At 43.9% G+C, this 27,897-nt stretch overlaps 2 protein-coding genes across 5 annotated transcripts in view; one reads left to right on the top strand and one right to left on the bottom strand.

Moving 5' to 3' along the window:
- Dyrk4 (dual specificity tyrosine phosphorylation regulated kinase 4) overlaps positions 1-2,450 on the top strand; it is a 41,921-nt gene extending 39,471 nt beyond the window's left edge. For all 3 annotated transcript variants that reach the window (XM_076940601.1, XM_034512115.2, XM_076940600.1), the window contains 2 exons: positions 1,128-1,306; positions 2,096-2,450. In XM_076940601.1, the coding sequence (XP_076796716.1) occupies positions 1,128-1,306; positions 2,096-2,325 (409 nt within the window). In that variant the 3' untranslated portion in view covers positions 2,326-2,450. The remainder of the gene's footprint in view (positions 1-1,127; positions 1,307-2,095) is intronic.
- A 1,923-nt stretch (positions 2,451-4,373) lies between these two features.
- Akap3 (A-kinase anchoring protein 3) lies at positions 4,374-27,706 on the bottom strand. 2 transcript variants are annotated; one of them, XM_076940599.1, is made up of 6 exons: positions 27,634-27,706; positions 20,805-20,905; positions 19,936-20,046; positions 18,414-18,509; positions 11,977-14,307; positions 4,374-4,721 (listed from the first exon to the last, which is right to left on the bottom strand). In XM_076940599.1, exons 4-6 carry the CDS (start codon positions 18,507-18,509, stop codon positions 4,566-4,568), a joined length of 2,583 nt encoding a protein of 860 aa, XP_076796714.1. In that variant the 5' UTR covers positions 19,936-20,046; positions 20,805-20,905; positions 27,634-27,706; the 3' UTR covers positions 4,374-4,565. The 2 variants fall into 2 exon arrangements, with proteins under 2 accessions (XP_076796714.1, XP_034368310.1); XM_034512419.1 differs by lacking the exon at positions 27,634-27,706 and adding an exon at positions 23,847-23,999.
- Positions 27,707-27,897: the final 191 nt, after the last annotated feature.

The following is a 27,897-nucleotide window of genomic DNA, read 5'->3' as shown; positions in this document are numbered from 1 at the left end:
CTGAAGCAGGACAATTTCAACTTTGAGTTCAGCTCAGGCAAAGTAAAATTGAAATGTCCTAGGGGGTAGCTCAGTGGTACAGGGCTTCCTGAGAGTCCCCGAGATCCTGGTTTGACATCAAGCATGAGGAAAGACAAACAACAAATAGGAAACTTGAAATCTGTGCTAGTGCCTAGTTCCCGAACTTACTTTTGGATATAGAATGATTTGTGTTGGAAGTTCTATAAGATGCACTTTGTTACTATACTAGAAATTTTCTTGACTTACAACCCTTAGGTTTTTTGTTTTTGTTTTGTTTCATTGGATACAGGATTTCATGGGGCACAGGCTAGCCTCCAATTCACTACATACTTGAGGCCTTAAACTCCTGATCCACTTGCCTCCAGCATCGCCATCACGCCATGCTCTCCTATGAATTGGATTTTCTATCATTTTCTTGCACTTACCTTTGGAGGCCCAGATTGCATAATTTGAGAACTAAAAGCATGCAATCTTGCTGTTTTTTTTTTTTTTTTTAAAGAATAATTTATTTATTTTATGTATCTGAGTACACTGTTGCTATCTTCAGACACACCACAAGAGAGCATCAGATCCCATTACAGATGGTTGTGAGCCACCTTGTGGTTGCTGGGAATTAAACTTGGGACCTCTGGAAGGGCAGCCAGTGCTCTTAACCACTGAGCCACTCTCCAGCCTAGCATCTTACTGTTTCTATCTTCTAAACTTTGCAAATCCTAAATTCATTAGCTAAGACTCTTTAAAGTACCATGTCTTTCTTTCTTGTGGTCTGGAGACTGACACTCAGGGTCCCACACATACTAGGGAGGTACTCTACCACTGAGCTATATCCCCAGCCCTAAACAAGATTTCTTGTAAGAGAATTTCTAGGGATCCTACACAATTTGGTATTGATATAGTACCTGGTTCATTATGCAACTTTTCTTAGAAAAATATCAACAGTTGTTTGCAACCCATTTTATAGTTATGTCCTCACCTCTGTTCTTTGCTGTCTTTGAGAGACAATACAACCAAAATGAAAAACATCTTGATTTGGTTTAAAAAGTGTTTTACTATGAAAAGGGAAAGTCAGAGGTAACCAACCTGTGTTGGGTTGTCTTGGTGTCCAGGTGGGAGCCTTCTCTGCGCATGACCCCCGACCAGGCCCTCAAGCATGCCTGGATTCATGAACCAAGGAAATTCAAACCACGGCCCAGGCCACAGATAGTAAGGAAGCCCGGTGTCAGTATTTCCTCTGAGATAAGCAAGGAAAATGCTGAAGAACAACACACTAACAAAGGCAAAAAAGGTACAGTCTTTGGAGCCAGCCTGGATGAATGAGCCCCAGGTGTGTGCGCAGGACATGGGGTAACTCAGCTCTGAGGACACCATCTTGAGATCACCATTGCTTGGTTTTAAGTTTTCTCTTTCAGGAGACTTAGTTTTAGCTAGGTTCTTCCTTTTGGCCTCTTGCCATTAGGATTTTCCATTTCGAGATATCTAATTCCCTATCTCCTTCCTCTTTTGCTTACCTCCTGTGTGCCTTTTGTGTTCTTTTAAAAAGAATTTTATTACTTATGCATGGGTATGCCCACAGAGCCCAGAAGAGGGTGTCAGATCTTCCAGAGTTAGAGTTAAAGAGTGGCTGTCACCTTGTGTGTAGGTTTGGGAGTGAAGCTCTGGTCCTCTGGCAGAGTGACCTCTTACATCCTGAGCCACCTCTCCAGCCTCCTTTACGTTATTGTAATGACATAGAATGGCATGAGGCAAATTTTTCTTTGCACTGTGATCTAGTAAGTACAGTTCAACAGACTCAAGTTAAGTGGGATTAAATTCTGCTTCTACAGTCCCGGGTGTGGCTTTTAGGCAATTCACCTCTCTGTGTATCAGTGTAGACACCCGTGACACTGGGAACAATGCTTATTCTGTGGGGTTTAGGAAAGTGATTATAAAGTGCTCAAAAAAAAAAAAAAAAATGCTGGTCATGGTCATCTAATGTTCAATTTCCCCCAAACAGTGTAGAGCCTAGTGACAGAGTTAGAACACACAGTGGCTAGTGTTTGAAGGATTACTTTTTGTCCCTTCCTTCCTTTGGCAGATGAGACCACCAAGGAAACTACAGACAAATTGAAAGACGAAGGTGAGAAGCACCTTGAGAATTCGGGTAAACAGCAGAACTCTATGGAGCACACAGCAGACACCGTCCAGCTACCTCATCTAGCAGAAGCTTCTGGAAAGCCAGAGACTGTTGCTGGGTCAGAGATGTCCACAGAACAACAGAGCACCTCCTCCCCCAAGAGCACAAACATTTTACCACCCATCATGTGACCCTTGTGGAGGGCGTGTCCTGTTCCCCTCCGCCATCGATTTGTATTAGAGAAGGCACTTTGATTGTACAATACTTCACATTGCTTTTTTAATGCATAAAGGTTTGTAAGAAAAATCAGACTCTACTCACACGGTGAGTTGGCATGATTCCTCCAGAGGAGGTTGGTGGGGCTGAGGGAGGAGGAGTGGCCTTTACCTGAACTCACCTCCTCTCTAGGGTGTGTGTATGTGTGTGTAGGGGTGTGTGTGCTGAATGCTACAGACTCATTAATGGAGCTCTAAATAAAACCAAATCTTTTCTTGTTCACGACCTGCCAACCTGTGTCAATCAGGATTGCTTTGCTTTGTTGGTGTACAGTTTTACCCCCGTGTGTATCAGCTTATACACATATAATAGGAATACTGCTTCTTCTGTGGGGTTTAGGAAATTGTGTGTGTGTGTGTGTGTGTGTGTGTGTGTGTGTGTGTGTGTGTAGGTACATGTGCAGGCTAGAAGATAACCACAGGTGTCGTCATTCTTCTTGTCTGCCTGGTTTCCTGGGACAATCTCTCACTGGTCTGAGAGTGGCCAAGTGGGTTGGACTGGATGGCAACTGAGCAGGGCTCTGTCTCTGCCTCCTTAGTGCTGGGATTACAAGTGTGCTCCATCAAGCCAGACCTTTTTATGATTTCTTTTTATCAGTGTGCATATATGCGTGTGTGTGTGTGTGTGTGTGTGTGTGTGTGTGTGTGTGTGCGTGCAACCTGCCATGTGTAAGCAGGTACCTAAGGAGTCCAGCAGAGGAAGGGCATCAGATCTCCTTAGCTGGAGTCACAGGGGTTGTGCACTGCCTGCTGTGGGTGCTGGGAACTGAACTGGTCCTCTTCAACTATAGCAAATACTCCTCATTGCTGAGCCATCTCTGGAGCTCTCCATTGGTCTCCATTGGTCTAGTCTTCTCCATTGGTCCTGCAGAACTCAGGTCCTCGTGCTATGTAGCAAACATCTCACCAGCTGAGCTGTGCTCTTGGCCTGGGATTCTTGTTTGAAAACGGTGGTTGATGTCACTCCAGTTGATTGGTTTGTACGGTGGGAGAGCAGCTCAGATTCCCTGTTCTTCTGTTAGGACTGCCTCACTTCCCTCCCCTCCCCTCCCCTCCCCTCCCCCTCCGGTAGCTAGCTTTGTGCTGATGACAGGCTGAGCCTGGAAGTTGAGGGATTACTCACATCCAGTCATGGTGCTGAGATACCGCTCAGTTACAAGGGGGCTTGAGTGTGGTCCCTAGCACCTATGTATAACAGTGTTTCAATTGGCCAGGACTCAGACAGCTCTGAGTGAGGTAGGCTATTTTAGACCCCACCTTGCAACAAGAAACATTAGCTGCATCCCTTAAAATGAATCAATAAACAGATGGAAAGTATAAAAATAAAAATCTGGGCTAGCAAGATGGCTGGGTGGGTAGAAACGGTTGCTGCCAACCTGATGAATGGGCTGGTTTTCTTCCTTGCCAGGGAAGAAGATAACTGATTCCCACAGGTTGACCTCTGATCTCCATACCTGGGCTGTGGTAGACGTGTCTTGCCCACCAATCAATACATAAATAAATGTAGTTTAGATTGGACTCGATGTGATCCTCCTGCCTCCACTGCCCAAGTGTGAACATTGCGGGCCTGCACTCCACACAGAACTGAGAACCCAGCTGTAGAACCTTTTTTTTTTTTCTTTTGCCACTGGGATGAAACCAGGTTCCATCTCACTGGCTCCATCTGCCACACCAAATGCCCCGATACCTTGAACTGTGGGTACAGTTCTGGACACTAGGTCACATCCACAACACATGTGAATCATTCTGACTGACTGTTCTCCTGACTCTAAAGGATGGAAATGAAAATAAGCCACAACCGGGCTTATTTTAAGGGAACAGTTTAATGAGCTCACCGCTAGGGTCAGCATGGAACCCAGTGGGTGAGTAGGCCACTCTTCTCTGTCCCTGTCCCCGCCCTCTGTCTGGCTTTCTCAGGGAGGCTGCAGCCTTACCTTTTCAAAAAAAATCAGCCACACTCACGCTGCCCTTTAACTGTAATCTTTAATTTATGTCCTTGCTCGCATGGACAAGAAAATCTGCAAAATCCAGTGAGTAGCATTAGATGGCGTGTCTAGTGTGGGTGGTACGGAGGGAAATTTAGGGCTCTGTGCGGCGGGGAGGGGGCTGAGGGGGCGGGGACTCGGTCCACTGCAGGAACACCGGGTGGGCCCCAATCACAGGTTTGCCATCAGCCAGTCCAGCAGCTGCAGCCGCGTGACGTTTCCCACTGCCTCATCCAGCTGTCGCTCCTTCTCGTACCTCAGCACCGACTGCAGAACCTCCCCGACGCTGCGGCCTTTCTCCACAGCAGTGGCTGAGAGCTGAAGCAGCTGTGGAGAGGAGAGAGAAGGTGATGGAGGAGCAGAGCAGACCCCAAACAGACCAGGAGATGCCTGCATACCTGGAACCCAGGAGCCACCTGACCCAGGGAAACTGAAGTAGGAGGGACTGAGGGGCGAGGACAGACCTTCAGGGATTCACGTGGCTAAGGCTGGCCTCAAACTGTTGATCTTCTTGTTTCCATCTCCCAAGAGCTAGGCTTGTAGGCATGAGCTACCTCTCACTCCAAGCAAACAAATGGATTTTACTTTTTACGGCACGTGGACGGCAGCTAGCACCTGTGCGTGCGTAACACGTAGTAGTCCTAGCCCAAGAAGACTTAAGCTACGGACGTTGCTCTCATCACCAGCAACACAGACATGTCAGTATTGCCCTCTTCGTGAGACAGAATGGGACCTCTCACTGAGTCAAATCCACCTCTTTTTCCCTTGAAGACGGTGCTTCAAAGTGAGCACTTGTCAACACTGCTCTTGTTCCCCGATAGAATTCTAAGATTCTGTGCTCTCCCTAATGGAAAACACTCTCCATTAGTGATGCCTTATATTGGTTGGAAATTAAAGATCTAGAACCACTTTAAAATCAAAGCTTCGGGTCACTGAGGTGTGAAGACCCTCCACTGTAGACAGCAGTGTTCCCGAGGCTGGAGTCTCAGACAGCACAGGAAGAAGAAAGCAAGCTAGCTACACAAGCATTCCCCACCCTCTGCTTCCACACCACGGAGGTCATGTGCTGCCATGAATTCCTTACCATGGAGGATTGACTGCACTCCAGAACTGGGGGGCCAACAATAGCCCTCCCTCCCTAAGTTCCCTTGTCAGGTGTTGTGTCACGCACAGCAAGAGGACAACTCAGTAGTACACCTCTGTTGCCCTAAGACCAACCTGGGTCTTATGGGATTGTTCCCCATACACCTCAGAACCCTAGAGTGTTCAAGCTGGAGGTACAACAGGGATCAGTCCTACCTCAGGAGATGGTGCCTGGAAAAGTGCAGGGGCCTGCCAGAGTGATGTTCCAGGAAAGCCACAGAGCAAACTTATGTCCAGGTCCCAGAATCACAAGTTTAGTTCTCTTCCCAAGCACACAATGAGGAGAATGGGTGGAAGGAGCCATCCAGCCATGTGCACAGAGCACTGTCATTCCCCTGACACCCTAAGGGCACCAAACCTTCTCCAGGTATAACCTTGTATTTGTACATCCTGCTTTCACTATAGAAAAGCACAGAAAGTATAGGTTGTGGCCCCAACCCATCAACTTTTTTCAGAAAGAAAAATTCCCACAACAGAAATTGAAGTAAGTGTTCTTGAAATAAGCAAGACAAAGTTTTGTTGGATGTGACGATGCTTGCTTGGAATTCCAGGACTCAGGAGGTAGAGGCAGGAGTGTTTAAGTTTGTGGCGGCATGTTTTATGAAGTGAGGGCCAGCTTAGTCAGATTAGTCCAGTTTTCAGAAAATAAAGAACAAAACAAGCCAGCCTGGTACACAGGCTTGTCATCTCAGTTCTCAGGAAGGCTGAGGCGGGACTGTTGCAAGTTCAAACCCTGGTTACACAGGGAGTGCAGAGCCAGCCTGAGTGACTCAGGGAGCTTCAGACTCAAGTGAAGCATTGCTGGGGTGGAACAGGCACACGATCCCGTGTTCAATCCCCAGTTCAGGCACAGGGCAATGTTATATAAAGAATGAAGAGGGATAAAGGAAACCAAGTGGAAATTTTAGGGCTAAAATTGACATTAAACACATAAAGTAAGAGGGCATCAGATGGAGGAAAACGCAGAAGGAAAACACAGAGTAAAAAATTATTGAAGACCAAAGACATGTGACAAGCAGAGGTCAGGGCTTGTGAGCATGACTCAAAGGTTTAAGCTTCCCATCCTCAGGATCCTAGCCCACATACACACATGGGGGGAAAAGAAGAAAGACCACGGCTGACAGAAGAAAGGCCAAAACAGAATTCCTCATCCAGCAGAAATACACCTCAGGAATGAAGGTCAAAAAAAAAAAAAAAAAAGTTTTCATGCAGTGTTTGCCTAGTGTTTAGCACACCCTGGGTTTGATCTCTAGTACAAACAGAAGAGAACTCCTCCCCAGCAGAAGTGTTCTAGGACAACCACTAGAAGATTGTGTTAGCTCAAGGAAACTGGAGGCCAAGTAAGAGAAGCGGTGGTTTTCAGTGCAAATGGATGACTGTCCTTTAACTCTTAAAGATAGGAGTTAACACAGACTCCTGGTCCACAAAATAACACATATTAAAGAAAACAAACCAATCAAGACAGCCCCTAAAATATCACAACAGAGAAATTCAAATGGGACATCGGAAAATGTTCAAATAAACCAAAAGGAGGCAGAAAAGGAAAGACATGAGGGACAGTCACAATTAGAACAAGTGGCTCTAGCACTATGACCCACTGGCTTCTTAGTGAAGTGGCTGGAAAATTCATAGGCGTCGGATACCCACAGACCTTTCGAGGGTAAGTCAGAAACACCCACATGTCCTTGTGTGAAGGGATAGATTTAGTTCCCTTCCTGATGGGTACGCAAAAGCCACCCATAGGTGGAGCAGTAACTCAGTGGTGGAGTACCTGCCTAGTGTGTATAAAGCTGTGGGTTTAATTCCTAACACTGAGAAGTCAAAAACACACAAATGCAAAGAACCAACATCAACATACAAGGCACAAAGAAACACAAGGGCATTCGAGATGCATTAACCGACACAAGACAAGGAGGAAAGTCCATGTGACCTTAGGATGAGCCAGCTCTGTCCGTACTGCTTCCTTCACAGGTTCACAGTTCTTCACTGGGAAGTTACTCTGTGCTTTATAGGGTGCTGAATTATGTGCTTGGCCTTCTGCCCTACTGGCAACTGTGTTTTCTATTGTGACAGTTTTGGCACATGTCCTCTGGGGACAAAACTGCATGCAGTCGAGAACCACCGGAAAGGGCCGGGGTAGAATGCCTTGCCTAGCATATGAGGCTTAATTCAAGCATAACAAAGACACAGAAAAGCAACATTAGTTGGGCAGAAATTATTCATATTAGATAAGACATAAAAGCACACAGCTTCAGTAGCCTGAGGTAGAGGCAGGAGGATCAGAAGTCCAGAGTCATCCCTAGCTACATATGTAATGAGGTTATAACACGAAGACAAGGAACACACAGGAAAAAAAAGATAAATCAGAAATTCATCAGAACTGATGTTTGCTCTTTAAAAGATGCTTCACACAGAGCAAACATTTGAGAGTTGTTTCTAGAACGTAGAATCCTTGGCTGGAGGATGTTTGCCTCAGCTGGCAGAACATCTGTCTACCAGGCACAAAGCCCTGCCTTCAGTTCATACACCACATAAGCTGGGCATGGTGCCACACAACTGTAAACCAAGCACTGGAACCTAGCACATCCTCGGCAGGAGGATCAGAGGTTCAAGGCTATCCTTAGCAATAGAGAGAATGGGCAGCCTGGGCTATATGAGACTCTGTTTTAAAAACCAGGCAAACAAATCTCAACTCCAAACAAGGAAGGAAATACTGTCATCAGAATGTGGGCAAGAGATCTGCACAGGACATGGAGGCAGTGAACTGCTCCAAGAATCAACACAAATGGATGAAGGGGTACATAGAGTTATAGCCAACATCTTTAGTCATTTGAATTTATGTTTACCAAATCAATCCACAATGATCTATCACTATGACATCTATAGTAAATGAAAAATATGTTGAGGAGAACAGAGGGAGTGGAAACCCACCTGAACTGCTGCTTTAAGAAGCCATCTCACCACCACCACCACCATCTTAAGTCAAGGTCTCACAATATAGCCCAAGATCATCTCTAGCTCACTAAGTAGCTCATCTTCCCTCAGTAGGGGCGAGTAACAGAGATATAACCAGGGAAGACCGGCGCTGGGGTTTGAATGTGAATGTGTCTGTAGTATACGATGATGGATACTTGGTCATCGGATGGTAGTGTTGTTATGGAAGGCTGTAGAACCTTTAGATGACGAGCACTCCTGATGGGAGTCACAGGGGAAGGCACTTCAGTTTCCTAGCCTGCCTCCACTTCCTGTCTCCAAGCCTTCTTTGCAGTGAGGGGCTGTACCCCTCGGAGACTGTAAGGTACAGTGAGCCACTCCTTCCATCCATTGCTTTTTTTGTCAGGCATTTAGTCACAGCTGTGAGAAAACGAATTCAACTAACTACCTAAAACACTGGTACAGACAGATAAGGAGTCCTCAGTCTTAGGGGATGTTTTAAAATTCACAAGACTACAATAAACAGAGTCAGCCATTGGCCTAAGAACAGGCAGATGGACAATTCAATGGCACAGAACAGAAAGTTCAGAAAGAATCAGATAGAAGGCAGGGGGAGAGCAAGAAATGACAAGACCCCACCTCCCTACCTTCCACCTTATGTGCAAATGTCCATAAAAAAGCCAGTCTTAAAAACTTTAAAATATCTCAAAGTACTAAAGGAAAACCCAAAGCGAAACCCAAAAAATTATTTAAAGGAAAAACTTTCTTAGCTTAGATTAAATTGTATATGGTGAAATCAAAAGAAAACCCTAGAGACTACTCAGGAGGCTGCGTCAGGAGGATCTCCAGTTAGATACCAGCCTGGGCTACACAGAGAGCATAAGGCCAGCCTGAGCTACACAGCAAGACCCTGGTAAAGAACAAATTAAAAAGCAAAACAAAACAAAATTATAAAAACTGTTTCAGAATATGTACCTTTATAATGTATGCATCTTTATAAGTTATATGTTTGCATGGGTATTCTATCTTATGTATGTGTGTATGTATATTCTACCATATATATGATGGTGCATGTACATATATGTATGTATGTGTTTCTCTAGTGTGTGCATATGAATTATCTCACATGTATTATACATGTAAATTATGACAAATGTGTTGCATTCTGTTGCTTATAAATGCATGTAACCACTTGTACTAAAAAAAGACATGGGTATACATCAGCTCTATATGTACACACATATGTATTTCTGGAAGAACACCCCAGGAATAGAGAAGTCTGGCTTTTCTGTAGAGAGGCCAATAAAGAAGAGATATGAGGAGACAGTTTTCAGTGTTCAATCTTTTTAAATTTTGGGGTTTGATCTTGCATCCACATGACATATTAAAAACAAATTCTATAGTGTTGAAGGCAGTGGGGTTCCTGGGTCCCAGTCTTAGGTTCAGCAAACTGCTTCAGCATGGTGATATTTGCATACATCAGTGTCTTTCCAAAAGAAAACCAATTGGTTTTAGGTAGTTTCTTTGCTGTATGTTTTACCAACCATTGAAACTGCTGCTGACCATCCTTCCTACTGGCCTGTCAACGAAATAACGGGAGGACATATTTTTCTCCAGAATTAACAAAGCTGTGTAAAGGGTTTACAAGTCTATTGTCCTAGTCAGACAAATACATTACAGAACTTTAATTCAAAATCCATCAGCAGAATGAATTGTGTATGTTATGTATGGTGGGTTGGAAAGATGGCTACAGAATAGAAGCTTTTCATATGCTGCACATGGAGGCTGTGCTTGCATTTAGCTTGCTTACTTGTCTGAAATATTTGCCAGAATATACTCTCCCTTCCTCCTGCTGACCACTGTGGACCAAAACAATTGTAGTGTATGGACTGGAAACACTGAGAGACACAGAGTTTGCCAGAGTCCCAGTGTTGGAGCTAGAAGATGACAGATAAATAACTTACTCTACATCTTCCTGGCTGTCAGACAGATATGATAACCCCGTTATCAAGGCTATCTGCAGACATATCAGCTGGATATATTGCTAAAGATGAAGATTGTGTCCTAGTAAGTCAGAAAGGAGGCTGCCAGTGAGGATGCTCTATGATGCCTTTTGAGTAACAACTGCAGTCTTGCTAAGTTATGTCCTGACTGAAGTTAAGCTCAACCTGGTTCTTTCTTAGCTTTGATGCAATCTTATCTGCATGTTACATGATTCTGTGTCTTCCCAGTTTCAGAGGTTATTCATCCAATTTATTAAAGGAGAAAGCCCTTTCCCCTCCATGTCTTCTGGGCCACACACTCTGCCCTATGCCATTGGTCCTCCACTCTAGAGACTAGTCCTTGTCTCTGTCGAGATGGTCATGGGAAGTTTGCCTTTGATTTTCTTGGACTGTCTGCCACACTGTAGATCAATTAAGATAAACTGATCCTGAGAACTAAAGAAAATATTGTCTGGCCTTGATAGAAGATGGATGATAGGAAAATTTGGTCAAAGGCTGGAAGCTTAAGTTAAAAACATACTGCAGAGGGGTTTGTTCTGGAGGCAAGCAGGAAAGTAGTGTGAAGTGCCTTATGTACAGGCCTTCGTGGCACTTCATCAGGTAGGAGTTACGGCAAAGAGAAGCCCAAAAAACCCATAACCGTAGATAATCCCCACCTACATTCAAACTCTACTTTCCAAATGAGAAACAACAGAACACATGGACCAGAGGATGTACCTCCTCCAATTCCACGGAGTTCTACTCCATGCCTACATTTTCCCCCGAGAAAGAAGGAAGCCAGCCCTATAGAACACAGGAAGAGTGAGGCCCTCTACTGACATCCGATCTCATACCTCTCTCATACATGTACTACTCCCTCAAGACAAGTGCCTGACCCTATGGGGATAAATCCACGTTTACATCCTATTTTCAATCATAGACCTCCAACATGCAAGGAACTTGGGAAGGACCCACACAGATTTAGCAGTAATTTTCTTAACTTTACTCCTGAATTTTGACTCTCTGTTGTACTGCTGGGGAAAAACAGAGGCTCTGGGAGAAAGCTAAAAAGCGGCAGATTTGTTTAGTTAAAGTCCTGATGTCCAACAGCCCAGTATGCAGGCTAAGAGTCCAGACCAAGAGTTCAGTGACTACAACAGGCTACCAGAGAGCCACAGGTACAGAATCATGAGAAAAAGCAAGCAAACAAACAAAAAGGCAGCCTCACGTGCAGACTTTTGACTGATTCCTATACTGAGTCTCCTGAGAATTTTCATTTGTGCTCCTGACACAATAGATAAATGCAGAAATGGAGAAGACACCATTTCTCCTTCCCACTCGTGCTGTTTTTTTCTGGTTGTTTGTGATCTAATCTCAGTTTACTCTTACCTCTGTTGAGAGGCATAATCTTCAAATTCTTTCTGTCTGGTTCTCCCCTTCCCATCGCTGTGTTCCCATTCAGAAAAACACGCCAACCATAAGACCCAAGTTAACCTATGGGAAAGCTTTCTGGTGTTTCTTACCTTCTCCTGGATTCCTTCATCGTCACCAGCAAAGTACAGAATAGGGACATTGAGCTCTGAGGCAGCCACCCACTGAAGGACAGCTTGCAGCTGCTTGTTCTGAACGGTATCAGCCAGATTGTGGTTGCTGACGATCACCTTGGGGATTTCACAGCCCTCGGGTGGCTGTCCTGACAAACCTCTCAGTTCATTATGGATGGCAAGGTAGGCATTCTGTAGGAGGGCTTCAGCTGTCCCTGTGCCCTTGACTGGTAAGCACTCGTATAAGTTATCTGGGAAGGCAGAATTTGGCCGGCTGGCATCCCCACACTTTTCATCTCCCAGCTCCGACAAGGGAGAGTCACAGGACTTGGCAATAATGAGGCATAACTTCATCACTGAATCCATCAGGTGCTCCACCATCTGCCCATTCATACAGCTGTCTAGCTGGTTGGCGACCATCTTGGTTAGCCCAGATAAGGGACCACCAGTGGGCTCCTCATCCTCACAGAATTTCGGGGCAGGCGGGGTAATAGGCCTTTCACATGGAGTCATAGGCCTTTCACACAGGTTGATCTCTTCTTCCTTAATGGTCTGCTCGTGTACCTTGGATTCACAGTTACGGCTACCCTTGAATATGGTCTCGCTGAGTAAGTTCCGGATAAAATTGAAGATGACACTCATCAGATCTTTCTTTTCTGTTTGTTCTTGGTCACATATCTTATGGGGAGGAGGCTTAAGTTTGCACTCTTCGTGAACTACAGGAGGCTGCTTGTTGGGAAAATTGGTGCTGGCAGCAGCTTCCAGGAAGCTCTGAGCATCCATCCTTCCTCCCTGTGCCAGGTGGTACTGAATCAGAAGCAGGGCGGAAACAATCAGGTCCTTGGCCCAGGAGTCTGATTCACACACAAAATTTTCAAAATTCTCTGGTGGCTGAGGTTGGTGAGGAGGGATTGCTTCGCTAGGATCCGGGCACTCAAAGGAGACCTCCGGTGGAGCAGTGGTACCCGGTTTTGCAGCTCGCTCCAAGCCAGGAGATTTCTGCTGACTCTTGTGCCACATGTTCAGTCCCTCCTTAATAATATGCTCGCCCAGAGTTTCAGCACACGTCTTCTCTTTCTCAGGTCTGCATGTGGCAAACAAATTTTCTTTCAGTTTTGATTCTGATTTCATCGCAAAGTTCAAGTTTGGGAGCTTTGGGTCCCCAGCCCGTGATTTCATGGAGATAAGGGAGTAACTCTCAGATTTGTCCCTGGCTTTCCGGATGTTCTCAGGGTATTTCTTGGCAAACATCACATTATATAGCTTGCCCAGCATGGCGTCCATGATATCTGTGGCCTTTTGGCTTCCATGAGAAAAAAAACTTCGTTTCACGGCTGAGACAAAGTCTGTGTCAGTCATGAGGCTCCCTGTGACACTGTGGAGGTTCTTCATGAAGGAGTCGATGAGATCGGAGACGACCTCTTTTGCATGCTTCATCAACACCTTCTTCAGCAGAATAGTGGCAATGGTTGTGTCTTTCACCTGGATCCTCAGCGTCTTCATGATGGAGACCATCATGTCAGACACTACACTGTTGGCATAGGTCATGATCCCTTGACTGATAGAGTTTGAAAAGTCATCAGGCCTGTCCGGGCTGCTCCTGAACAGTTTTCGATCTCCAGGTAAGGACCTCCCACCCTCCTTGGCATCTCCTGCATTCCGAGATTCAAACACTTCCTTATAGAAGAAAGACTTCTTAGAACCAGGCTTGTCGTCTGGACACTTGCCTTCCTTCGTACTCTCCTTGATCTTCAGAGTGCTTGTGTATCTTAGACCAGGGCCCTGTGATGACCCCAAAGCCCTGTCTCCAGAGCCGGGAGCTTTGTCACTGGCAATGTTCTTGGAACATGCAGTGACTGTCTCGTTCACGAGCTCAGAGGCTACTGTACTCAAGCTTTTGTGGGGGATGGGCTCATCCCCCATATACAATGACTGATGGACACATTTGTTTTCAGTGCCATGGATCTTCTCATTGATCTCCTTTCGGGCCATGGCGATCACTAGGTTTGTGAGGCGGTTGGCATAGAAGGAAACTTCGTCTATGGAACCTCCATTTCCAACATGGGCAATGAGGCCCTGGGGAGGGTTCTCCTTGTGAGACATCTCAAAATGCAATCTCCCTGGACTGCCCTTGTTGGTGGTATTGTAATAATCAACACAGAAACCTTTTCGTTGGTCCACTGGGTAAGCCACTTCCTCCCCAAATGAAGTCTCTCCAGGCTTGAACCTCGAGTCCTGGAACCCTGCTGTACTTTTCTCCAGGTCTTTGCGGAGCCAGCTGAGCACTCGGACAGGATCTGTTGATGCATCCTGAAAAGCAGACAGGGTTTCACCCAGTTGTAACACAGCAAAGATACAGGACACACAGAACAACCACAAAGGCCAGCTGGCCCCAGCATCTTAATTAACAGAAGGGATCCACATTTAGTGAACATTTACTACAGACCAGACACGATTTTAAGGCTACCATCCTAAGTGTTGCTTCTCTTGCTTTCTTCATTTTACAAGGGAGAGAATCAAAGAACTAAAAGATCAAGTTATGTTAGCTGTTTGAAATTATAAGATTACTTAGGGATGAAGCTAGAATCCCAACCAGGCCATCTGCTCTGAAGCCCATGTTCTCAGATGCTACATCATGCCGCTTCTATGGTTCCTGATGGTACATCCTGAAGATCACAGGGTGTTTATACCTGCAATGAGCTAGTACTGGTGCCCATCACTGTTTTCTGAGGTCTATCTGGTGGCTTTTCTGTGTGAGTGTGTGTTGTTTTTGTTTTTTCCCCCTGTTTTTCAAGGTAGGGTTTCTCTGTGTAGGCCTAACTGTCCACAAACTCACAGAACCTGCTTGTCTCTACCTCCTGATAGCTGGGGTTAGGGTCCCTGTCACCCTCATTCAGTAGCTGTTGTTTTTAAATTTATGTCTATTATTATAAGTATAGTTTCAGAAAAAAATGGGGAAATTGTACCTAATTATTTGACACAGCAAAATCTTGACATGCTAAGTGGCTTCCCATGGCTAACCAACATCAATGAATTGATTTATAATTGGGGGATTAATAACTTTGGGTGATTAGTTTTGTGCAGATACAAACTCTATGATGGACATGAGCTATTATAAGCACATAACATATATTATATCTACTTACTGTAATCTATATGTGGTAAAAACTTTAAACCATGTACATGTATATGCTTACTTTGCTATCAAATATAAAGAATTCTGTCAATTTAGGAATGACCACAAATATGACCCATTTAGAAAAGGACAGTGTTTTATTATAAAATTTCTAATATGTCATCAAACTACTAGTTTCTTATAAAAGTAAAAGTTACCAGCTATTGGCAGGAGAGTAACTCAGTAGTTAAGAACACTTATTCTTCCAAAGATCCTGGGTTTGATTCCCAGCACTAAGGACGCATGATGGTCACAACTGCTTATAACTTTGATTCCAGGGGACCCAATACTCTCTTCTGGCCTCTGTAGGCACCAGGCACATGCCGGGTGCACAGAAAAAAAATATACATAAAATAAAAATAAAATACTTAAAAGGTTACTGACTACTATTTGTTCCATAGCAGTAATTAAAAAAAAAATTTCTTTGTGTGCATATGTATGCCTCTGTGTGTGTGTGTGTGTGTGTGTGTGTGTGTGTGTGTGTGTACATGCATATGGGTGCCTGCAGAGACTAGAAAAGGTGTTAGATTTAACTGTGCTCAGGCCTGCTGCAGCCAGTGTCTCAGACTTAACATCTTCATCTCAGGGTGCAGTCACTTCCTCACAAGGACTGCTAGTCCAGCTGATGTAATGAGGCCGTCAGGCTAACATGCACATAACAAGGCTCATGGCATGATCACCAGGATTCTTATCCAAGTAGAATGGAAGATAGAATGGAAGAGATTTGTTGAAAACAATCCTGTCTGTCACTATAAAACTATAGATTGTCCATAATCTATGTCTAAATGCAAAGTATCCTCTATAGCCGTCCACACTATCTGATTCTGATTCTTGGAATGCTGTGTTACAACTCTGTAGGCTTGGGGTTGGGGATTTAGCTCAGTGGTAGAGTGCTTGCCTAGCAAGTGCAAGGCCCTGGGTTCGGTCCTCAGCTCTGGGGAAAAAAAAAAAAAAAAGACCAAAACCACAACTCTGTAGGCTACAGGTATTGATGGAAACACAAAACCATCTCTGAGTGCCTCAGAGACTGAGTCCTCCCTTTCTCTTCCATCAGAGTCTGCTGTTCCTACAGCCCCCACCTCCCTTACACAATAGCATCCTGAGCTGTGTGGAAGGAGACCGTCAAATCATTTTTTCTCCTTTCAAAACCAAAAACATTTCATGCTCATGGAGAAGAACACCAGAAGATAATGGGTTTAGTTTTTTCTGCTCAGAGACCGTATGCTTCCGCAGCTTACTTTAGGTAACTGTATGTTCAGTCCTGCTTATCTCTTCCATATTTAGCTCATTAAACATCTCTAATCCAACTTTTTCCATCTCTACCTCCTGAGAGCTGGAGTCAGAAGTTATATCACCATGCCTGGCTTGAAATGACCCTACATGGAATGCTTGACATGAAACACATAGAACAATTATTGTTCAGAAAATCCATTTGTCAAATGACCCCAAACTGTTTTTTAATTAATGTCCAGTGGTTACTTACATAACTTCAAGTGCCAGACTGATACCAAATTGTACTTACATCTTAAACTATATTCAAGGTTTACACTGTTTCTCAGGAGTGGGTCACCACAGCAGAAGTCAGTTTTGGTTTTGGATCTCCTAGGGTACTTCTTGCTTAGTGAAAGTTGATGAGGTTTTGTTTGGTTGGTTTGCATTTTGCTTCTCTACACAAAAGGGCAGGGATGAATAAAACATCCAATGGAGGCTGTTTGGGGGTCTTTACTTTGACATTTTGATATATGTACATGTCTTGTGAAGATTTCTCAGGGGTTTGGCTCCTATTGGTAGGAAAATAGAGTTGGTATAAACTCAGGTAGGCACTTAACATGACATGTTGGTCTTCTGAGTAAGGACAGAGTAATGAATGCACTGGACTATGGAACCTTTAGTTTTGAGTTACAGTGTGGATGCATGCTTGTGTGTGAGCACATGCAAGTGTGATGTGTGTGTACCTGTATGTGTGCAGAGGGAAGACAACCTGTGGGAGTCACTTCTCCTCTTTCACCCTTTCAGTATTTGGGTCTGGGACATGGACACAGTCACCAGGCCTGGCGGCAAGCATCTGTGCCCTTTGATCCATCTCACTGGCCCAAGACCTTAAAAAAGAGAGAATTCTTCCCAATGTATGTGAATGTTTCTGGTATTATAGCCTATTGTCTGTGAAGGTCAGTTATGGTCATTTGCTGCAAACTCATCTTGCTTTGTGACTCTGTCTCTGAGTCCGCTAAGCATTTCTGTCTCTGGGCAGTGGCCCTCATCAGTAGAGGACACTACATGGCTGCAAGGGGTGAGAAGAGCTGTGCCGCCCATCTGTGTCCAAACAGCCTTTGAATGAGGGTGGCTTAATATTAACTTTCTACATTTGTAGAATCCTGAAGTCTTTCCTTTGTATCTTTCAATAGTGTACTACCTTCCCTCAGGAAACAATTTTAAAACGTTAAAGGTGTGACTTTCATTTTCTTATTGGGCCCACCCCAGCCTCCCCAGTAAGCACTTAATAAATGTGAAGCATTTTATTAGATGCGTCCTGGATGCTTAAGGTGCAGTGTCACTGTCACTTCTGATTTCTCAGCATCTTAAGCCATCCTGAATTTCAGGAAATCTTTCTGATATACCTTGGGGACATTTATGTATATTTTCTACAATGACTGATTGATTGGAAGCAGGGTTTATTCGACAACATTTGTGTGGAGGTCAGAGGGCAAGTTTCCTTGGTTGTTTCTGACCTCCACCATGTGGGTTCCAGGGATTGAACTCAAATCATCAGGCTTGGTGGTGAGTCCTTCACCCCCTGAGCCAGCCCAGAGATAGTTATTTCTAAGCTGCAGTTGTTTAAAACTGAAAATTTTATCATTGTAATACGTAATTTTTATTAACCATAGCCTATTTCTCACACTAAATAGCAAGCACAGGCACACAGACAGGAGCACCCACGACTCTTGCAGAGGAGCAGAGTCTGGCTCCCAGCATTCACATGGTCTCTCACAACTGGCTGTAGCTCCAGTTTCCAGGGAATTGCACACCCTCTTCTGGTCGAACTCACATGCACAAGCCATGCCCAGGAACACATAATTAAAGACTGAAATATGAACCATCATAAACTGTAGAACTTGTCAGGGTAAATTGGGAAGGTTTGTTCTACATGAGGTCACTTTAGCCATCTTCAAAATGAAGAAGAGAATAATTTGTCGACAGTCCAAATGTCCCCAACTAGTGCTGCCAAGGAAGGTGACCTTACCATTTTCCAGTCTTGCTGTTGGTTGTCTCCAGGTGAATAGACACCAACTTTGCAAACGCCACTTTGACTTTGTAACCAGTCAACCCTATCCGCCATCTGGAAATATTAAAAAAAAAAAATGAGAAAAGTCACCAAAAAGGTTACATGAATAGGAGAAATAACGAGAAAGAAAGAGATGCAGGTAGCAGGAGCCATGCTTTCCAGAGACCTGTCCAAAGCACTACTTAAACCCCACTCAACTGTGGATCTCCAACCTCAGCTCTCACCTGCAGCATGATTTCTCACAAGTGTTTATCTCTACAGATGACTGTGATGCTTTGACTATGCTTGGCCCAGGAAGTGGCCTATTAGGAGGTGTGGCCTTGTTTGAGTAGGTGTGGCCTTGTTGGAGGAAGTGTGTCACTGTAGCAATAAAATCTTTCTCAAAAAAATGTTGAATAGCACTTCTAAAAAATTTTTTTCATGTGCTTTTTGCATTGAGAAAATTTAAGCATTAAATTTCTTAAGAGGGCCAGCGAGGTGTCTCAGCATCTGTCACTAAGCCTGACAACTTAAGTTAGATTTCCAGAACCCATGTGGTGAAGAGAGGTAACTGACCCCTACAAGCTGTCTTCTGAGCTCCACGTGCATGCACATCATGGTACACTTCCCCCCAAATAAACATAATAAAGACATATTATTAAAATGTTCCCGTAAGCGTTCTGGGTGATTCTAATGTACTGAGAATTTCTGGGCCAGGACAGAGAGTGTGATGGCCCATATTGACTGTTTGCATGATACACCAGGAAGAGGGAACTTCAACTGAGGACTTATTTCCACCAGATTGGCCTGTGAGCAACTTGGTGGCACATTTTCTAGATTGGTAACTTATACTGGATGGCCCAGCCCACTGTGTGTGGGTGCTAGGCCTACTCCTCCCAGGGTCTTGGATGAACAACTTGTAAGAGGAAATAAAGCTTTCCCTCCCCAGGTTGTTTTTAGTCAGTGTTTTATCATAGTACTGGCAAGCAGACTAGGACAGATAATTTAGAAGGTTTTCTAGTATTTACTTTTGTATTTTACTGTTTTGTTTTGTTTGCAGAGAAGTTCATACTAATGACGTCAAACCCTGTATTGTTCTCAACAGATCACAATATGTAGATTTTACCTTTTGGGGGGGCGTGATAGTACTAGTGATGGAGTCTGGGGCCTCTTACACGCTAGGCATGTACTATAGTCATGAATCACACCTCTATATAAAATATTATGCTTTGTCATGGGAATGAAGAAAAGAATTAACATTAAGGCTGTTTAGACAAGAAAGGCAAGATTTAGTAGCAGCTTGACCTAGAATGCTCACAAAATCAGATCTATGATCTATATAGAGATCTTTCCATCTCTATATTTCACTCAACTGAGTTGCTTCTGACAGAGAACAACTGAATCAACAGAATCCATTGCCTTATTCAGGCTACCAACACACTACAATTAAGACGGATACAAATTAAGCATAAGAGAGTAAGGGAATGATGTGCTTACTTACCCTTATTGAGGATGGGTTTTGAGATACAAGGAAGACTCCGAATGAGCCTTATTGGTGTCTTCACTATCCCTAAGTCTACCCACCCCTCCTGCCATGTAATATATAAGGACTCTGCAAAGAAAGAGAAAAATGGCTAAGCTTACATATGGACTCCACTCTTATTACCTAATGATGATTTTGATTTCTTATCTTTGGTATCCATACAAGCGAGGGGCACAAAGTGACATGGAGACTTCTAGAGAGTTCCCAGATAAAAAAAAAAATCATTCTACTTTTGGCCAATGATTTCTCAAGTGACAACTGTTATTCTCTGCTCTTAAATGAGTGGCTTACTGAAGGATGAAAACAATTGGCTAATCTCAAACACACTTCACTAGGAAGCTGGAAGGCAAGCAGGTGGACAAGGAGCCTTGGATTGTTGGATCTGAGATCATTTTGTAAGCCTTTGGGAGAGGTTCTTGAGAGAAATATGTGTCCTTATAAAGAGTTATAAGCCATGAATCCAGTTCAACTAACTTCCTTAGCCTAGCTCTTCCGAGACATCAATAGAGGACATTAGTGCATTTTAATCTCCTATTGGAATAACCACCCAGCATATTAACTAATTGCATATGTGCCTCCAGAATGTTCCTCTAATCCCCATCCTCGCTTGAGCTCATGCCACAGTTATCCTATCCATGACAAATTTCTTAAGTTCCTAGTTGAATGTCCTTGCTCCTCCTTCAAAGTCTCCAACATAATTCCTTTTACCTTTTCATCCTACCTAACGTGCCAACTGTGCACATGTGTTCTCTCTACTTTATTACATAGCTTTATGAAGACAAAGCAATTTTCTAACCCATCTTGGGATCTGTCACAATAGCTAGTACCTTTAAAGCTGGTGCTTAGTAATTTTCTGTTGAAAGAGTGAATATAAAAGTCCTGCCCATTTGTAATTCCAGGCAGCTCATCTTTCTTAAAATTGGAGAACCTGGAACAAAAAAAGAAATGGCTTGCTCAAATAAGTTATGACAGTAAGGCATCATATTTTAATCTTTTAATATCCGATGTTTTCGACAAATTTACCACAGCAAATTACTTTATCATTAGATCCTCCTATTCCAGTAATGCTAAGAAAGGAACATCCCAAAATGTTTAGTGCTCTTTTCACAGAAATTGTTCTCACTAGTTTAGTATATCTGGCAGACTCTTAGCTGACATATAGTCTAATGCTTTTAGTCTATTTGTGTGTGTAAGTGTGCATGTGTATATCTGCAAACACAAAGCTTGTTTTAGTCTGTGAAAACTCCCCAAGTTGTCTGGATGATAGCATATATACATAAGCATATAGAAACTTTCTTGCGTTTTTGTTATTGGGAGAGAGACTCATTAGAGTTCATGTTGAACTTAACTCACAATATAACTGAGGATGGGTTGAATTCCTGATCCTGCTGCTTTCTGCCCAAGCACCGCTATAACAGACATGATCCACGAAGCTTTTCAGATTTTGAAATTAATGTACACATTTCCCACAATAAAGGATGATTCCCAAAAGATCAAGGAAGTCAAGTAATAAATGTATTTATAAGTTGAAGATTGGAACTGGGTGTGATGTCCCACGCATTTGACCCAAGCACTTATGGGGCTGAGACATAAAGACTGTCCTGATTTCAAGGTCAGCCAGAGATACATAGCTAGCATAGCCTACTCTGGATGATACAGTGTGACGTTGTCACAAACAAGGAAAATCAAAAAGTTACAACTTGCTGGAGTCATACTCTATGTTATCTATTAAATTGACAGATAAAAAGTCAAATTATAAATGTAACTATTTACCTTTCAATTAATTCACACGCTCATCTTATAAACTGGGAAACTGAAACCCAGAAGAAGAAAAAGGATAGAACTTAATAGACTTCTTTAAGTAGTGTAGCTCTTTTTTTTTTTTTTTTTTTTTTTTTTTTTTTTTTTTTTTTTTTTTTTTTTTTTTTTTGGTTTTTCGAGACAGCGTTTCTCTGTGTAGTCCTGGCTGTCCTGGAACTCACTCTGTAGACCAGGCTGGCCTCAAACTCAGAAATCTGCCTGCCTCTGCCTCCCAGTAGTGTAGCTCTTTAACCTATGAGATTTGGCACTTTCTGTGGTCACAAAGGACTGACTTAAAATGTTCCTCAAAAATTCTAATGTGAGGCTGGGGAGATGGCTTTGTGAGCAATAATACTTGCTGAATAAGCATCAAGGCCTGAGGTTGAATTTCTAGCATCCAACTCAAAAGCTAAAGGTGACTGCTCACTTGTGCCTGTAACATCAACCCTAAGGGGGCAGACAAAGATTGGATCCTAGGGCTTGCTAGCTACCAGCCCAGGTGTAGGTTTACTGACAGACCCTGCCTCTACTAATAAGGCAGCAAGTGTAAGCAACACATATTTCTCTGACCTCTGAGCATGTAGGCTTGGGTGCATATGCCTACATACACACACACACACACACACACACACACACACACACACACACCCCAATGTGAGGGGGGCTGGGGAGATGGCTCAACTCCTAAAGTGTTTACTATTCAACCTGTAACAACCTTGATTCATTTCCTTGAGTATTTGAGGTGGAGGACTATGAGAGAAGAAATCATGCCAATGGATTCCACCAATAAATTCAGGTGGCAGCACAGGAGAGGATTCTGTTTCACACTGGCTCATCTCCATCCCCAGCACTCACCTAACAAGCTGGGTGTGATGGTTCACATCTGCATCTCCACACCTGGTCAGTAGAAACTCTGACTCAAGTGGAGAGCAACTGATGAAAATACCTGTTATCAACCTCTGACCTCTCCGTGCAGGTTCTCTCTCGCGCACACATATGTACATACAGATACGCATCATACATATGCCTGTGAGACATCTGGATGTCATCAGTCATGCTTATAATCTCATCACTTGGGAGGCCATGGCAGAATGACGGCTGCAAGTTTGAGACCAGCTTGAACTACACAGTGAGTTCTAAAGATGCCTGGGATACAGTTATGAGGGAAAAAAAGATCACAAGATGCCAGTGTGAAAAGATGGGAGGAGGATGTCAAAGTGATTATTACCTCAAACTGGAAAAGAGTGCAAGTCATGAACATTGGCGGGCAGCTGAGCGAGGCAGGTATGGTTCGGCCTGCTCTACTCTAGGCCACAAGACTACCTGAAGACACTCGACCCTCCACCCCATTTCCTAATTTCTCAGGATTCCTAAACTCATGAAAAAGCTAAATTGTAGGCAGTATAAACCAGGCTCTGAGGGGGTTCCTTCATGGTTTGAAGCTCATTCAACCAAATTTTAGTATTCATTTTAATATGGATGGATTATTAGTTGTCTCTATCTCCTCCTCCCCTTCTGTCCCTTCTGTGTTTGGAGCACTACAGAAACCCAACAGATCTTGTCGACACTTGACAGTTCAACTCCACACAGCTACAGACAGCTTGCTGGGTCCCAGTGCTCTGCCACCTAACCACAGCTTCAGTTTAAAGAACTCCGAGGCTTCAAGTGAGTAAAATCAGACTCATCTACCATCATGACTTTACTCAGAGTTCTGAAGAGAAAAGGGCATGTGAATTAACCAGACAATACAGCAGGAAAATCCAAAAGGCAGGCAGTATTCTACTCTCAACATCACACTTGGAAGGAGGGACTCCCTCGGGCCCACAAAAGCCTGGCCTGAGACAGCAGGTCAGACCTGTAAGTAACTCTGAACTTGACGTGGAAGTTCGGTGGATGGAATGCTGCTGAGGGAACCCATGTATTTCCACAGGATTCAAAGCAGAAACTAAAACTGGCTGGGCAGAGGCAGGAAGCCGAGATTGAAATGAAAAAGCTGTCCGTCACTTCTCCTTTCTACCCACAGGGGATCAGAAAATGGACCATTTTCCCAGCCCAGTGGGCTTTCCTACCTCCGAAGCTCTGGAATAGTGAACCACAGAAGACTCCAGAATATACGTTTAAAGTCAATGAAGATGCTGGGATGTTCTTACTCAGCTGAGGATCTTGTTTCTTCCCCCAGCCTTCCATGCACCTCCTCCTTGTTGGGACTAGGGAGTGACATCAGAATTGCAGCTAGTGACATCACTGTCTCTATAGCAACCATGTGAGGCTGCCTAAGATTGAGTACTCAAAAAAGGATAAGAGGAAGGGTAGAAATAAATATACTTTATGGCTCTGACATTCGGTTAGAAGGACTGGCCTTGGCTTTTGCTACTTCTTCTGAGTGTTTGGGTGAGGTGGGAGCGTATGGGTGGGGAAGCCTTTCCTAATGGATTTCATTTAAAACATCAGACCATCATCAACACATCCACATGTCTGGCCTGGCTTTCTCCTATTGATTCACTTCCTGGAGTATCTGATGTGTGTGTGTGTGTGTGGGGGTAATAGGGGAGGAAATCATGCCAATGGATTCCATTAAAACCGCAGAATACTACCAATAAATTCAGGTGGCAGCACAGGAGAGGATCCTGTTTCACATGGCTCATCTTGAAACTGATGACTTGAATGAACTGTGGGGCTGTGTGTCTCTTGTTGTTGCTGCTGACTTTGTCACAGGTATGAGCAACCATGCCTGGCACAAAAACAGTCCAACCAAGGAACAAAGTTACAATGAAGGTGACAAAACAACACACCTACACACACCGCAAACCCAAAACAACCCAAACCAACAAAAAAATGCTAACAGATTCAAAAGCAGCTGGTTATTTAGTATCCTTCAATAAAGCCATTTGTCAACTCTCATCTTTTATTGCTGATCTTTCTCATCTTAAAAAAAAAAAAAAAGCAAACCATAGGCTTGTGAATTCTGCAGAGCCTTTGCAGCTCAGACACTCTGCATCTGTGTCCTTCCCTGGAGTTTGAAGATGTACACACATCTGCTGGCTGACAGCCCTTTGCAGGTGACAGAGGTCTTTTATATCATTAAGTCACCTGGTCCTATTAATTGTTTGAGGCAAGTAGCAGGTGTCTGTTCCCCAGTTAGGTGTTGACCTGGAAAATGGACCAAATACTCTGGGTATTAAAATTAGTGCTCTTTCAACCATGACACCTTGAAACCAAAAGTGCTTGACTCAGAGATGGTAAGTGATACACTTACTTCAAGGGTTAGGAGGCACTTGCAAAATGGGGGTGGGCTCTGCCAATTTATCTGAACTTGGAGAGTATGTTAATATTTATATCACTCTCAGAATCAAGGGTGGCAAACTGTGAGCTCTACTCAAGAAAGGAGGACAAGAAACACAAGGCGCTTCGCCATTACTGAGTTTCAGAACTAAAAGGGCTGCTTTTCCAATTCAATTGGGCAAAGGCAATTCTCAAATAGTAGGGTCAGCTGAACCTGGAGGTGTAGACCTGTAATCACAGGGTCTCAACTACTCAGAAGAACTGAAGCTCAAGGTCGGCCTCAGCAATTTAGTGGAACACTGTCTCAAAATAAAAAGGGGACTGAGACTTGCCTTGCATATCTAATGCCCTGAGTTCAATTCCTTGTGCCTTAAGAAAAGAGTAAACAACAGTAGGGACATACAGGTCTCACCACCCTAGTCATAAGCCATTCCCACTCATTACTACAGTAGGGGACATATAGGTCTCACCATCCTAGTCATAAGCCATCCCCAGTCATTACTACAGTAGGGGCATACAGGTCTCACCATCCTGGTCATAAGGGGTCTCTACTCATTACTACAGTAGGGGACATACAGGTCTCACCATCCTAGTCATAAGGGGTCTCTACTCATTACTACATTAGGGGACATACAGGTCTCACCATCCTAGTCATAAGGGGTCTCTACTCATTACTACAGTAGGGGACATACAGGTCTCACCATCCTAGTCATATGTGGTCCCTGCTCATTACTAAATAAGCTCCCTTTCTCAGCCACACACTTTCCTCCTGGAGACGAACAATGAACACTTCCCCCAAGCATGGAAAAAATTACCAAGTCAAGAACGACTCCCCCAAACTAGGAAGTTTATTGATAAGCCCAAGGTATGTTTCATAGGGTTACTCTCCTCAAAGGGGACAGGAGGTAGTTTATCATGGAGTCAAATATAAATGACCAAATCCTAGTTACCCCAAATTCCATTGTCCAACAATAAAAGTTCTTGTAGTAACAGAACAAAGAAAGTTACAGATAAACACTTTTCAAGTACATTTGTGGAAGCATCAGGTGGGCAAGTTATAATTAAGGAGACCATGTTATGTACGGACCTTAGAGGCTATCCAATGATATTCTCAGCTTTTGGGTTAGTGGCAGCTAATGGTCCAGTAACACATTCCAAAGGGTTTCAGTCCAAAGAGTACAGGGGTACCACAGGAAGACCAGCAGAATCAACTAACCTGAATCCTTGGGGGCTCCCAGAGACTGAACCACCAACCAAAGAGTAAACATGGGCTGGACCTAGGGTCCCTGAATATATGTAGCAGATGTGCACCTTGGTCTTCATAGGGGTCCCCCAACTGGAGTGGGGGCTATCCTTGAATCTGTCACCTGCCTGCCTGTGGATTCTGTCCCCCTAACTAGGCTGCCTTGGCCTTGTCTGGCCTCAGAAGTGAGAGAGGATGTGCCTGCAGTGACTTGATGTGTAGGGGTGGGGGGGTAGGTGATGGTGGGTGTGATACTCAGAGGGGGGCTCCCCCTTCTTAAAGGAGAAGGGGAGAATGGGGGGAGGATCTGTGTGAGGGGTACTGAGAGGAGGGGGGACTGATATTGGGATATAAAGTAAATAAATTAAAGAAAAGGTTTTAGGTGATGGTCACAAAGACGTTAGGACACACACAACGGTGGATAATAAATAGCTATGGAGAGTTAAGGATAGGCCAGGATAATCTGCCCTTGGATCTGCAACACTCTCTTCTCTCTACTATTATTAAAGTTCTAATTAATTAATCAGCCATTCTAGAATGTTCAGAACTTGCAGCTCCTTTCTGGGCACTTCAGTTTACAAGTGTTTGTCTTGATATACTCAGGTATATCAAGAGGATGCCTGGAATAAAGTTTTTTAATTTTTTAAAACTTTGAGTCAAGGTTACCTAGGCTGGCCTGGAGCTCCCTATCCACCTGTCTCTGCCCCCCAAGAGCTGGGATTACAGGCATGGACCACCACAGCCTGAAAAAAAGATTTTTAAATGCAAGTGGTTTTATTTTCTCAGAACATCATTTTTCCTGTTTCCAGAACAACACAGACTTTCAAAGAGGCCCAGTTTTTTGTTTTTTTTTAAAAAAAACAACTGCCCTGGATAAAGCCACCAGCAGTTTTTCCATAAAAAAATGTTGAATGTCAAGCATGACATGCAATTTTATATCACATTTCAGGAGATTCACGTTTCAAATCCATTTATAAATCCCTGGATCAGCCCAGGGTGGTGACTCCTACCTGAAGCACAGCCTTGAGTATCACAAGTTTGAAGCCAACTAGGGCTTCACAGGGAGGCCCTGTCTCAAAATTCCAAAAATAGAACTTCCCGTTTCATAGTTTAGCTAGTGATGTGTGCCCCAATAAACAAAATTCAAAACCGAACAAACACATAAACCCCACCCAACCAAATTCACGATACGGAGAAAAGGTGGTTAGAAGTCCCTGGAGAGGCCATCTACGTGAGGAATTGAATTGTCTAATTAAGCATTCTATGAAAAGGTACAGTGAACACTAAGGTCCCCGAAAAGGGTACTCTTGACAGCGTTCGCGTGCACTTACTTTGGCGGCAAGGGGCTTGGGGTAGGGGCGCCTCTGCATTTCTATTTAACGCCCCCACTGTATGCAGACCCTATTACACCTTTTTCTCCTTGCAACTTCTTGAGTGCAGGGACACCCTTCCACCTTACCCCTGCAGAGCTGTCTGACCCTTTCTGGTAATAATAGCCCGTAGAATGGGGGTCTTTGAAGGCTGGCCATTTTGTATGCCCTTGAGTCAGTCCCTGGTTAACTCTGAAATGAAGATTCCCCAGAAATATCAGATGG

Source organism: Arvicanthis niloticus, chromosome 9 (assembly GCF_011762505.2).
Source record: "Arvicanthis niloticus isolate mArvNil1 chromosome 9, mArvNil1.pat.X, whole genome shotgun sequence".
In the NCBI taxonomy this organism is placed as follows: domain Eukaryota; kingdom Metazoa; phylum Chordata; class Mammalia; order Rodentia; family Muridae; genus Arvicanthis; species Arvicanthis niloticus.
The sequence above is the reverse complement of the archived record's forward strand: the minus strand, read 5'-3'. Positions and strand labels throughout refer to the sequence as shown.

Excerpts from the sequence above, each read along its gene's own strand:
- Akap3 (XM_076940599.1), bottom strand. The coding sequence starts at position 18,509 with ATGGCGGATAGGGTTGACTGGTTACAAAGTCAAAGTGGCGTTTGCAAA. Across the intron at positions 14,308-18,413 it reads AACAGCAAGACTGGAAAATG|GATGCATCAACAGATCCTGT; the intron begins GTAAGGTCACCT and ends TCTGCTTTTCAG. Across the intron at positions 4,722-11,976 it reads ATGAAGGAATCCAGGAGAAG|CTGCTTCAGCTCTCAGCCAC; the intron begins GTAAGAAACACC and ends TCCTCTCCACAG.